Source organism: Pangasianodon hypophthalmus, chromosome 16 (genome assembly GCF_027358585.1).
Source record: "Pangasianodon hypophthalmus isolate fPanHyp1 chromosome 16, fPanHyp1.pri, whole genome shotgun sequence".
NCBI lineage: Eukaryota > Metazoa > Chordata > Actinopteri > Siluriformes > Pangasiidae > Pangasianodon > Pangasianodon hypophthalmus.
The window spans coordinates 15,548,533-15,561,614 of record NC_069725.1 but is presented as its reverse complement, the minus strand read 5'-3'; the positions used below and the strand labels follow the sequence as shown (position 1 = coordinate 15,561,614).

Sequence of the window (13,082 nt, the reverse complement as noted above, 5' to 3'; positions counted from 1 at the left end):
ATAGGCTATAATAAAATAGAATAAAAATATGCATATATCTCCTAAACTGTTACATGCAAAGATCAAATTTAAAACTTGATGTCGTTATTTTCCTAATTCATACATTTTAGGCAGAAATATACCCTACCAAAAACTGCATACTCAGAAAATGGTAGACTTTTGGACCCTTGGCTTTGTGTGTGTGTGTGTGTGTGTGTGTTTGTGTGTGTGTGCTTGTGTGCATACATCACCAGGAAAAGACAAAGATGGGCGTCTATGTTTGTTCTCAGCTGAGATAATAACATGTATTAAAGAGGTTGTGAACTCTACATTCAAACTCAAACTACATTCTGACTGTAAAAAGTTGAATACTCTTTTCTCTCTGATTTTTTATGAACATTTGAGGCCATTCTGATAGCGACTCATGTCAAATAATAATTTTAAGTTTTAGTGTATAAAAAGGCTATAAAAAGTTGGTGGCATTTTTGTGCTGATTTAAAAACAGTACGCGGCCACCAAGGTCTTGTTGTAAAGCAAATAATCAGAATTAAATCAAACCTATTTCAACAAAGGGAACATTTAAATGCAGACAGTGTAGACCTACTCTGCCCTCTATCTTCTAAAGCTAGGAAGAAGAGAAAGTGGACGAAGTCACAACTTGACACAGATCTTGTCTCTTACCGTGCTCTCCTGTCCAAATTCTCATCTGAAGTGACTTCCGCTAAGACTGCCTTCTACAAGGAAAAGCTGGAAACATCTGGACACGATCCTTCCAAGCTCCACAAAATCTTTTCTTCACTGCCAGCTCCTCGTACTCCATCCTCCCTGACTGTTGCCACCTTTTATGATGGGAAGATTGACAAAATCTGCCAGACCTTCACTCCTACCACAAATCCTACACAACACACTAGCAACAGAACAGATCTTGCAAGTTATTTTGTCCTGCAATCCTACCACCTGCCCATTGGATCCAATCTCTTCCACAATGCTCCAGACCATCTCACAAGACCTCCTCCCCTTCATCACTACTATCATCAATGACCCATAATATCTGGTCATGTACTAATTGCATTCAAGAGAGCAAGGGTTATTCCCATCCTGAAAAAACTCACTCTGGATCCCACGGACATAAGCAACTACCGACTGGTATCACTTGTATCTTTTCTTTCTAAACTCCTCGAATGCACTGTCTACAATCAATTATTTCTCTATCTCTCACAGAACAACCTTGAAGATCCTAAGCAGTCTGGCTTCAAGGCGGCACATTCCACAGAGACTGCCCTTTTGGCTGTCACTGAGAATCTACATGCTGCTAGATCTGCCAAACTGTCATCAATGCTTATCCTCCTAGACACAGTCAACCACAAGACTCTCTTGTCCATCCTCATGAGTCTTGGAATTCATGGTACAGCATGGCAAAGGTTTGCTTCAAACCTGGAAGGTCGGTCATATCAGGTGACGTGGAGGGGATCCACATCTGTTCCACACAGACTCTCCACTGGTGTCCCACAAGGCTCAGTGCTTGGTCCTCTTCTGTTCTCCCTCTATACTCAATCTCTTTGTGAGGGCATATCCTCACATGGGTTTTCATACCACTGCTATGTAGATGACACTCCACTCATGCTCTCCTTCCCTCCCTCAGACATTCATGTTTCCACTCAGATCTCAGAATGTCTGGCAGACATCTCATCTTGGATGGCAGCTCATCAGCTGAAACTTAATCACAGCAAAACTGAATTGTTGTTCATCCCAGGTGATTCATCCCCAGGTTAAGATCTTGTGATCTCCCTGGACAACTCTCTGATCTCATCTTCGGTCGCTGGGCGCAACCTTGGGGTAACCGTGGACAATTGACTATCTTTTTCCTCTCATACCGCTCATCTGACACGCTCAGCTCAATTTCTTTTTTACAACATCATAATGATTCATCCTTTTCTATCCACACAGACCACTCAGGTACATGTTCAGTCCCTTGTCATTTCGAGACTGGACTACTGTAACTCGCTTTTGGCAGGTCTACTACTGAGATCCATTCGACAATGATCCAGAATGCAGCTGCACAACTTGTTTTCAACCTTCCTAATTTCTCCCACACCAACCCCATTATTATGCTCCCTCCACTGGCTTCCTGTAGCTGCCTGCATTTAAAACACTGATGGTGATTTACAATACTGATGCTTGCCTGCAGAGCCAAAACCGGACCAGCACCCACTTACCTCAAAACACTTATCACACCCCGCACTGAACCAGGCTCCCTCTGATCCTCTAGCACTGCTTGACTGGTCCCACCATCTCTCAGGGTACAAGGAAGGCATGCATCAAGACACTTTTCTGTACTGGGACCTAGGTGATTGAATGAACTGCCCCTAGTTGTCCAACAGCTGAGTCATTGGCAGTCTTCAAACAACGGCTAAAGATCTATCTCCTCTGGAAATGCTTAAATTAGCACTTTAAAAATTGTGTTGTCTGTGTGCTTATCTTACTATATTACCTCCCCAACAGAGTTTTTCATTTGATACTATTCTTAGTCCATGACCTAGTGAACCAGTATCAGGATGTATTTATTGATAGAGACTTAAAGCACTTCTGTAAGTCGCTGTGGATAAGGCCGTCTGCCAAATGCCTTAAATGTAAATGTAAATTTAAACTAGCTACCTATGTTGCGGTCTGAACATGGTGCTTGGCCCCCGCAGATTGCCGCTTGTAGCTATATTTAGGGGTTCAAGCACTGTTAGGATTGTTAGGATTTTTTAGGAATTGTTAGGATTTTTTTCTCTTTATTATTAATCTGATCCTTCAATATTATGCGTTGGGCAGCCCACACCGTAAGTCACAGAAACACCAGATTTTCTCAAAGAGTGCAGAATATCCACTTCCCACCACTACTCCGGGAAGGAAACGGACCAGCATTGGCCTGAAGGTGGCGCTATAGCACAAGCATTTACCTTTTGTCCTATATCTGCTGAATTCACCTAGACCCTGACCACTTAGTTCCACCATTTTTTTGGTTTTGTTTTTTTTGCTAATTTGCATAATATCCCAAACCTTTTGCAATCCAGTCCTAGGGTTTTTGACCAATCTTCATAAACATGGTGTCAAACTATATAGGAGAGTGTGAATCTCAGTAACAAAAACACGTTGATATTTCTAAACAGTATGGCCACCACATGTCAAGTGTGAAGGTGTACCTCATGAATACTAGTGTGCATCCAGACAAAACTTGGAAGGCCTATACAAGACAAGATTCTCAGGTCATTTGCAAAGTTTGGGTTGTGGTCATGTTTAGGGGTGGAGTTAAGGTCAGATAACTGTTTCTCAGGAATGGTAAATCCGATTGAGCTGAAATTTGGTATGTTTCATCTATGTGATAATCTGTAAGTGGATTTTAAATAATGGCCTAATTATTTAAAAAAACATGGCCTTCCTTGGCCAACCAGTATTCACTACACATTTGAAAGGGTCAACATTAAATAATCATCACGAAACTTGAATGTTAGTTTTGGGTAGGGACTCGCTACTATCTGACGCACTCAAATTGGCCACTGGGGGGTTGCTCTTCATGATTTTGCACACAGAAACAAGCATATTTCTTGCAATAAATTTTGGTGAATAAATTCTGCAGTGAAAATTCTTTTTTTGTTTAATATGTTTCCTCCCACTGTCAAAAGTGCCTTTAGCTCTGCCCACGTAAATTTATGATAATTTGCTTATGTGAAATTTTTGTGATCTAAGCCTAGGATTTTTGGTCAATCTTCACAATATTGATGTCAAGCTATTCGGGAGAGTGTGAAACTTAATAATTATCAAAAATATTTTGACATTTATAAACAGTATGGCTGCCACGTCAATCAGTAGTAAGGAGATGGAGCTGGTTTACTCAAATAGCTGTAATTCATGATCAGTCATACGGATTTGAACCAAAATGGACATATCGGTTCAGTTCAATATTCTGATGTCGTCTGCAAAGGTTGGGGTGTGATCATACATAGGGGTGGAGTTTACAACAAATAGCAGTTTCTCAAGAGCCATAATGCCTATCAAGCTGGAATTTGGTAAGGTGCATCTATGTGCTTATCTGTAAGTGGATTTTTCATAATCCATAATTACTGAAAAAAACATGACCACCATAAGACAATCAAGACAAAAGTTTTAGTAGGCATTTGACAGCTTTCCCATTAAGCTACTGTCATGAAACAGAGAGCACCATTCATATTCATCACCCAGTCAGCTTTCAGTAGGCATTTCACACATCTAGCATTGAGCTAATAACAAAATTGCATAAGTATGTTGATGTATGGTCTCTTTAATGTTCTATGTACATTGGCAAGGACTGGCCACTGAGGGCGATGTTTCCTAAGACAGTTTGCACCCTGCAGATTGCTTCTTACAGGTATATGTATTATTTTTTTCTGATAAAACGAATCGTTCAGCCTAAACTGTAAAGCCTATCACATGAAACTTGATGGGCAGATGCAGCTGCTACTCAGAAAAATTAAATAGCACAAGTGTTTACGTTTTGGTCTGTAGCTCATGAACAATCAGCCCTGCAACCAAAATTTATTTTCCTCCTGATTCCTTTGGTTCTTCCAGATTAAAAAAAAGCTTCAAGTACCATTTAATCCTGCCCACTTAGATTTTTGCCAATTTACATAATATGCAAAACCTACTTTTGCAAACTAGTCCTTGGATTTTTGGCCTATCTTCAAAAATCTGGTGTCAGACTGCTTAGCAGAGTGTAAACCCCCAAAAATAATTATCAAAAACATGTCGGAGATTTGAAAACAAGATGGCCCCCACATGTCATTCAGTGCTAACAAGGCGGACCCTTATTTACTCAGACAGCTATAACTCATGATTGCTTGCATGGACTCACATCAAACTTCACAGTAATGTACAGGACAAGATCCTGAGGTCAATTGCAAAGTTTGGGTCATGGTCATATAATGGGGCAGAGCTAAGGTCAGATAGCTGTTTCTCAAGAACTGTAAAACCGATCAAGCTAAAATTTGGTATGGTGCATCTATGTGCTAATCTGTAAGTGGAATTTTTGGAGAATGACCTAATTACTTTTTGATTTTTGTCTCTCAAGTTTGGTTCAAATCACCAATCATGAATTACAGTTATTTGAGTAAACCAGTAGCTATTTGAGTAAAAGTAGTTCCTGAGAAAGAGCTAGCTGACCTTAGCGTAATTTGGTCATTTCATTTTTCTGAGTATGTTTCTGGGTGTCGTACCGCATCTACCAATCAAGTTTCATGTTAAAACCCTTTATGATTTAGGCTGCACAATTAATTTTATCTGAGCAAAAAGAAGTAAAAAAATTTTAATCCGTACAAAAAGAAGAGGGTTCCAGTACCTTCAGTGCTTAGACCCTTAATAATAATAATATTAATAATAATAATTTTACAGTAAAGTGTGTGCATGTGTATATTCACACTGCGGGTTTGTCCCGTCCAACAAGAAATCTGATTGGCCTACTTTCTCTTGACAAGCTCTGATTGGATTTCTCTATATAGGTGTCCTGAGATATTGCCTGTACAGACTATGATCTGTACAGTTTTAGAAATCTTTATTGCCAACATTTTTACCCTGTTTACAGAAATATTTTAGAAATGAATACAAAAAAAGCATATATTCCCTGCCTGATTTGCATGTGCAGTTCAAATTAGACACAGATTAGGTAGCAGAGGAGTTTTTGATTCCAGAAATTGACTGAAAATCATCATCTGTGACTTCTGGTACAATCACTGGTTTGGTGGGAAAATAGTATTTTTTTTTATGAGTATCATATTACTTAGAAATAATAAAGCAAGAAAAAATACACTTTTGAAAATATAGGTAGGTCAGAGAATATAATTTACCTATAGGAGACCCATAACTTGGGTTAACAACATGATTGCACACTAAAAATAATTAAAAAATAGTTAAAAGACTTAATGAAGCGACTTCCACAAACAAGTAATCAGCCATTGGCTACTGCCTAGGCAACAGGTGATTATTGTTTGTGGAAGTCTCTTCATTCTACTATAAAGAACAGTAAACTGTGATAAACTTAAAAAAGTCAATATTTGGTGTGACAGTTCTTTGCTTCTTAAAAATGCATCATTAGTCTCACATACACTTTGTGCAGTTTCATAAGGAATTTGTTTGGTAAGTTTTACTAAACATCTTGGAGAATATGCAACAGTTCTTCTGTGCACTTTGACTGTTACACTTGTTTCTGTTACTGCAGGTAATACATTACAGCCAGCATTGTTTTTGTCAGAAAGTGGTCTGTTATGTAATTTGTTACTTACCTTACTGACATACAAACATTTTTGTGTAACATTTAATTTTTGTTTGGAAATCTACAATGTTTTGTGCTGACTCAATAATGCAGAAATCATAAAATAAACATTTTATACAAAACTTTCTATAAAAAATCAGGGTGTCTAATTTTTTTGCATGGTACTTATATATATATGTATAACTTTGGATAGAAGCATGCTCTCTGTTTCATCACTAAGACCTGTGGCATACAAGTGTTTGTTTTAGAGTTGGAACTTGTTGTAAACCTGTTTAATGTTTTTACTTTAATCCATTCACCATAACTATCTTTCTTCCTTAGGAGCAGATGAGGCTGAGCCCAGTTCAGATACCCGAGACCAGCGGATGGACTTTTTCATGAAGCAGGAGGAAGCACTAGCTGGTGAGCCAGGCTTCCATGGCTCCTCATTGGCCAGTGACAGGGAGGAGGTGGTGGGAGAAAGTCAGGAACAAGGTGGTTCTGTGGCCAACTTGCGGGCAGCGCTAATGAGCAAGAACAGCCTGCTGTCTCTTGGGACAGAGATGTTTAGTGAAGAAAATACCCTGCTGTTTGACTACTTGCCCAAAGGAGGACACTCTCTCTCCCGTAAGTCATGGCTTATTATTTTGCTGTATATCTGACACCTTCTTGGAGTCTGCACACTCCTGTAGGCCCAAACGTTCCATGGGTTTCTGTAGGGTCATCAGGGCTTCCACATAGATGTGCTCGTGTAGGCTTCCTAGATTGCTTAATAGTCCTTACAGACACTTACATAAGCTTATCTAGGATCCACAGTTAAAGTGGTGACTCTTAGATATATTTCCATAGGTTAAAAAAAAATTTCCATTATGCCTATGTAGTTGTGGTGCAGGTGGCTTGGTTATCTGTAAACGTGTTAGAATGTGTTGTGACCTTAGGCATAGTTTCGTAGAGTGCATGGTAGACATAATCGTGGTCTGACAGTAGTTGATTATTGTGTGAAAAGTGAGCTTTGCATATTATATTGTAAACAACTATGACTTTATCTTCTTAGTAAATTTTGCTTGGTAACAAACCATTTATTAAGGTACCAGCTTATTAAATAGACCTACCAAACACTGGGCATTTGATCAGGTATATCTACCATATACCTATAGGTGTACATTGTTGATGGGCCGTTGATGAATAAGGATTTTGAAAGGGAAAATCAAATTTCCGGAGTTGTTGAAATATTTGAAATGTGGTGAAATGTGGAATTATGTAAGGACATTTTACATGGAATTACGTTTAGGACATTTTCATCAACATTAATGGCCAAGGTCTTAAAAATGTTCATGTGGTGCAACCATAATTTACCCTCCAAATAGTATATTCTCTTATTCTTTATTCCTGATTAATATTTCAGGCCCACACCACAGATGATTTATTGTTAATTTTATAACAGTTATTGCAATTATTGTTTATGGTCCCTGGTGGACTAGTGGTTAGGCCACGGGTTCGATTTCCGGCCAGGGAACCATGCAACAATGCTCTCTCAGTGCCGGTCCCAAGCCTGGATAAAATTGGGGAGGGTTGCGTCAAGGGCATCCAGCATAAAAATAGGCAATTTTAAATGCATATGATAGATAAGAACAAAAGTCTAAAGTGCCAATATCATAAAACTCAAAATTAATTTAGCTTTTTTGAAATAAGAAGTTAATGTACCATATAAGCATTGTCAAAGTGTCTTTCATCCCCCCTTCCATACAGTCTATATTTGTACAGTAAGCTGCAAAACAGCCATAATTCATAGTTGGGACTTACATTTACATATCCCTGCTATTCAGTCCCTAGCACTTTAGACATGGCCAATTACACTGAAGTGATAAGAAATGTTTCATCTTAAGATGTACACAGTACAGACATCAAAACAGAGGCCATATAAAGCCACCGTAAAAAAAAAAAAGACATTAGAAATACAATTAGAAATACAATAAGGAGGTGTTACATATAACTACAGCTTTTGCTTTTAAGTTAACCCACTTAATTCACTTGATCAGTGAATGTGTGTGAAGTGTATATATGTATATATACACACACATTCATACACATACATATACAGTGCCTTGCAAAAGTATTCACCCACTTTGCCTTTTTCCTATTTTGTTGCATTACAACCTGGAATTTAAAGGATTTTCATTTGGGTTTTATGTAGTGGATCTACACAAAATACTCCAAGTTGATGAAGTGAAATTAAATAAAAAACTCATTTAAAAAAAAATTTTTAAATAAAAAACTGAAAATTGGTGTGTGCATTTGTATTCACCCCTTTTGCTATGCAGCTCCTAAATAAGTTCTGGTGCTACCAGTTAACTCAAGAAGTCACATAATTAGTTAAATTAAGTCCACCTGTCTGCAGTCTAAGTGTCACATCATCTCAGCTTACATATATACCTGCTCTGAAAAGCCCCAGAGTCTGCAACACCACTGAGCAAAAGGCAGCATCAAGCAAGCAGCACGATGAAGACCAAGGAGCTCTCCAAACAGGTCAGGGCCAAAATTTTGGAGAAATATAAATCAGGGTGGGTTACAAAAAAATATCCAAAACTTTGAATATCCCACAAAGCACCATTAAATCCACCATAGCAAAGTGGAAGGAATATGGCACCACAGTAAACTTGCCAAGAGAGGGCTGCCCACCAAAACTCACAGACCGAGCAAAGAGGGCATTAATTCGAGAAGCATCCAAAAGACCAACAATAACCCTGAAGGAGCTGGAGAGCTTCACAGCAAAGACTGGAGTGTCTGTCCATAGGACCACTATTAGCCGTACACTCCACAGAGCTGGGCTTTATGGAAGAGTGGCCAGAAGAAAGCCCTTGCTTAAAGAAAAAACCAGGAAGAACGTCTTGAGTTTGCCAAAAGACACATGGGAGACTCCCCAAATGTCTGGAAGAAGGTACTGTGGTCAGATGAGACTAAAATTGAACTTTTTGGTCATAAAAGAAAACGCTATGTCTGGCGCAAACCCAACACCTCTTATCACCCCCAGAACACCATCCCCACAGTGAAGCATGGTGGTGGTAGTATCATGCTGTGGGGGTGTTTTTCATCAGCAAGTACTGGGAAACTGGTCAGAATTGAAGGAGTGATGAATGGTGCTAAATACAGGGCAATTCTTTAAGAAAACCTGTTTCAGTTTGCCCAAGAGATGAGACTGGAAAGGAGGTTCACCTTCCAGCAGGACAATGACCCTAAACACACTGCTAAAGCAACACTCAGTTGGTTTAGGGAGAAACATTTGAATGTGTTGGGATGGCCCAGTCAAAGCCCAGATCTCAATCCAATAGAGAATCTGTGGTCTGACTTAAAGACTGCTGTACACCAGCAGAACCCATCCACCTTAAAGGAGTTGGAGCAGTTTTGCCTGGAAGAATGGGCAAAAATCCCAGTGGCTAGATGTGCTAAGCTCATACAGACATACCCAAAGAGACTTGCAGCTGTAATTGCTGCAAAAGGTGGCTCTACAAAGTATTAACTTTGAGGGGGTGAATAGTTATGCACACCCAAGTTTTCTGTTTTTTGGTCTTATATTTTGTTTGCTTCACAATAAAAAATATTTTGCATCTTAGAAATTGTAAGCATGTTGTGTAAATCAAATGTAAATCATTTGAAAATCAATCCGTTTAAATTCCAGGTTGTAATCCAACAAAATAGGGAAAAGGCGGGGGAGGCGGGGGAGGCGGGGGTGAATACATTTGCAAGGCACTGTATATATATGTGTGTGTGTGTGTATGTATGTATATATATACTTCATTTGAAGCACCTGTACACCTACTCATTCATGCAGTTAATCAAATCAGCCAATCATGTGCCAGCAGTTCAGTGTATAAAATCAGGCAGATATGAGCCAGCAGCTTCAGGTAATATTCACATCAACCATTAGAATGGGGAAAAAAATGTGGTCTCAGTGATTTTTGACTATCAGGATTGTTGGTGCCAGACAGACTGGTTTGATTATTTCTATAACTGCTGATCTCACACAACAGTATCTAGTGTTTATTCAGAATGGTGCAATAAAGAAAAAACATCCAGTGAGCGGCAGTTCTGCAGAAATGAATTGTTGATGATAGAGGTCAATGGAGAATGGCCAAACTGGTTGAGTTGACAGAAAGGCTACAATAACTGAAATAACCACTCTGTACACTTGTGGTACTCGGTAAAATCTGCTGAGGCACACAGATGTTAGCGTCAGAATTTGGCACCAGCAGCATGAATCCATGGACCTAACCTGCCTTGTGTCAACAGTCCAGGCTGGTGAAGTTGGTGTAATGGTGTGGGGAATGTTTTCTTGGCAGACTTAAGGTCCATTAATACCAATCAATCATCGCTTGAATGCCACAGCCTATTTGAGTATTCTTGCTCGCCATGTGCATTCCTTCATTTCCACAATTTACCCATCTTCTAATGCCTAATTCCAGCATGATAATGCGCCATGTCACAGAGCAACTGTCATCTCAAACTGGTTTCATGAACATAACGAGTTCAATGATCTTTTCCAAGTCACCAGAACTGAATCCAATAGAACACCTTTGGGATGTGGTATGTGGTAGAACTGGAGATTCGCAGCATGAAATTGCATCTTGAGAGCAAAGGGAGGCCCTACCTAGTGTTAGTATAGTTTCCATAGTATAGTTTTATATATATATATATATATATATATATATATATATATATATATATATATATATATATATATATATATGCCCGAAAGTATTGGAAAGGCAAGGCAAATTCTTTTATTTTCGATGAACACTGAAGACATTTGGTTTTGAGATCAATACATGAATATGCAATTATAGATCAGAATTTCAGCTTTCATTTCATGATATACATATATAGATGTGTTAAACAACTTAAAAAAACACGGCACCTTTTGTTTCATCCAACCCATTTTTCAAGTGATCAAAATATTGGAACATGTGACTGACAGATGTTTCTTGTTGCCTAGGTGTGCCCTGTTAAAACTGATTGTTAACACTTAATAGCTCTGAATGTGTACTCTTGGTTTGAGCCCTGGGCTTTGCCTGTGAAGACTGCATTTGTTGTTAAAAAAGATAAGCCAACTTGAAGATAAGAGAGCTGTCTAGGGGAGAAAAGCAAGCCATTTTGAAGCTGAGAAAATAGGGAAAATTGATCAGAGCCATTGCACAAGCATTGGGCATAGCCAATACAACAACAAAAATAAAATTTCCAGATAGAAAGGATGTACTGGTATACAAACAACCAGACATCGAACAGGTCAACCAAGGAAAATAAGAGCAGTTGATGACAGAAACATTGTGAGAACTGCAAAAAAACAAAAAAAAAAAAAAACAAAAACAGCAGTCAGTGACATCACCAACTCACCAACAACCTCCAGAGGGCAGAGGTGAAGGTATCATAAGCTTACATTTCAGGAAGACTTTGATAGCAGAAATCAAGAGGCCATACCACAAGACGCAAACCAAACATCACTGCCAAGACAACAAAGTACTTCATCGGGGAAAAAAGTGGAAGGTTTTAGACTGGTGAAGTCAATCATCAGACCTTAGCCCAACTGAGGATGCATTTCACCTCTTGAAGAGGAGACTGAAGGACCCCCTTCAGAGACACCGAAAAAAAAAAAAAAATATATATATATATATATATATATATATATATATATATTTGACAAAAGAAGAACATATTGAAATCATTCTCACGGCTGGATCGGGAAGCTGTCACAAGGTTGCGATGGACATGCAATTACATGCATAACGTCAGATGTGTCAATATGAGTTCACCATGAGTGGGAGAGATGACTCTGTGTGTGTTTACAAAGAAATGGCAATCATGTAGAAGATGTTTTGTAAATAAAGTTACATTTTGCTAAAAGTGTTAATTTCTCCTATATATAGAGACTTTGGGATTAAATATAAATATATGTATATATATATATATATATATATATATATATATATATATATATATATAGCAGAAGCAGCACAGTGAAAGCAGTGAAATTCTTTTCTTCGCATATCCCAGCTTGTTAGGAAGCTGGGGCCAGAGTGCAGGGTCAGCAATGATACAGTGCCCCTGTATCAGTGGAAGAGAGAGGGTTAAGGGCCTTACTTAAGGGCCCAACAGTGGCAGCTTGGCAGAACCCCCAACCTTCCGATCAGTAACCCAGAGCCTTAACCCCTGGGCCACAGGGTGTCCTGAAAGTGTGTGTATATATATATATATATATATATATATATATATATATATATATATATATATATATATATATATATATATACACACACACACAAACACACAGCAGTGAAAATGACATGGTAGTATATGTGTTGCATGGGTACAAGTTGCACTTATACAGTCTGTTGCAGCAATTTGCAGCAAGTTGCTGCGATTTTTAAACACCTCAGTGTCATTGCTAAGCTGAGAACACAGTTCTATTTTTAGTCTGACAGCTAGATAGCAGTTCTGTGGTCAGAAACTGACATTAATGAAGGGCTGTACATGGAAAAATAACCTCTAGTTTCACCTACTGTACACCTACAAGGTGAACCAATGAGGCAAGTGTGTCTAATAAAGTGGGCAGTTGGGATACGCAGCCATTGCTGCTGTGTCTTTTACAGACAGCACACGCTTATGCTGCATTCGACTTACCTCAGAAGTAGGAACTCAGAACTCGAAATTATGTAATTTTTGACCACTGAGCAGTCAAGCTACAAAGTGGGGAAAATCCATGTTCCCATCCCTGTTTGTCTTTTGTTAGCAACAAGCTAGTGCTGAGTCACTGGCTGTCTTCAAAGGAAGACTAAAGACTACCTCT

At 38.8% G+C, this 13,082-nt stretch overlaps 1 protein-coding gene across 3 annotated transcripts in view; it reads left to right on the top strand.

Moving 5' to 3' along the window:
- zbtb46 (zinc finger and BTB domain containing 46) overlaps positions 1 to 13,082 on the top strand; it is a 105,442-nt gene that overhangs the window by 73,796 nt on the left and 18,564 nt on the right. For all 3 annotated transcript variants that reach the window (XM_026920470.3, XM_026920467.3, XM_026920465.3), the window contains exon 3: positions 6,587 to 6,871. In XM_026920470.3, the coding sequence (XP_026776271.1) occupies positions 6,587 to 6,871 (285 nt within the window). The remainder of the gene's footprint in view (positions 1 to 6,586; positions 6,872 to 13,082) is intronic.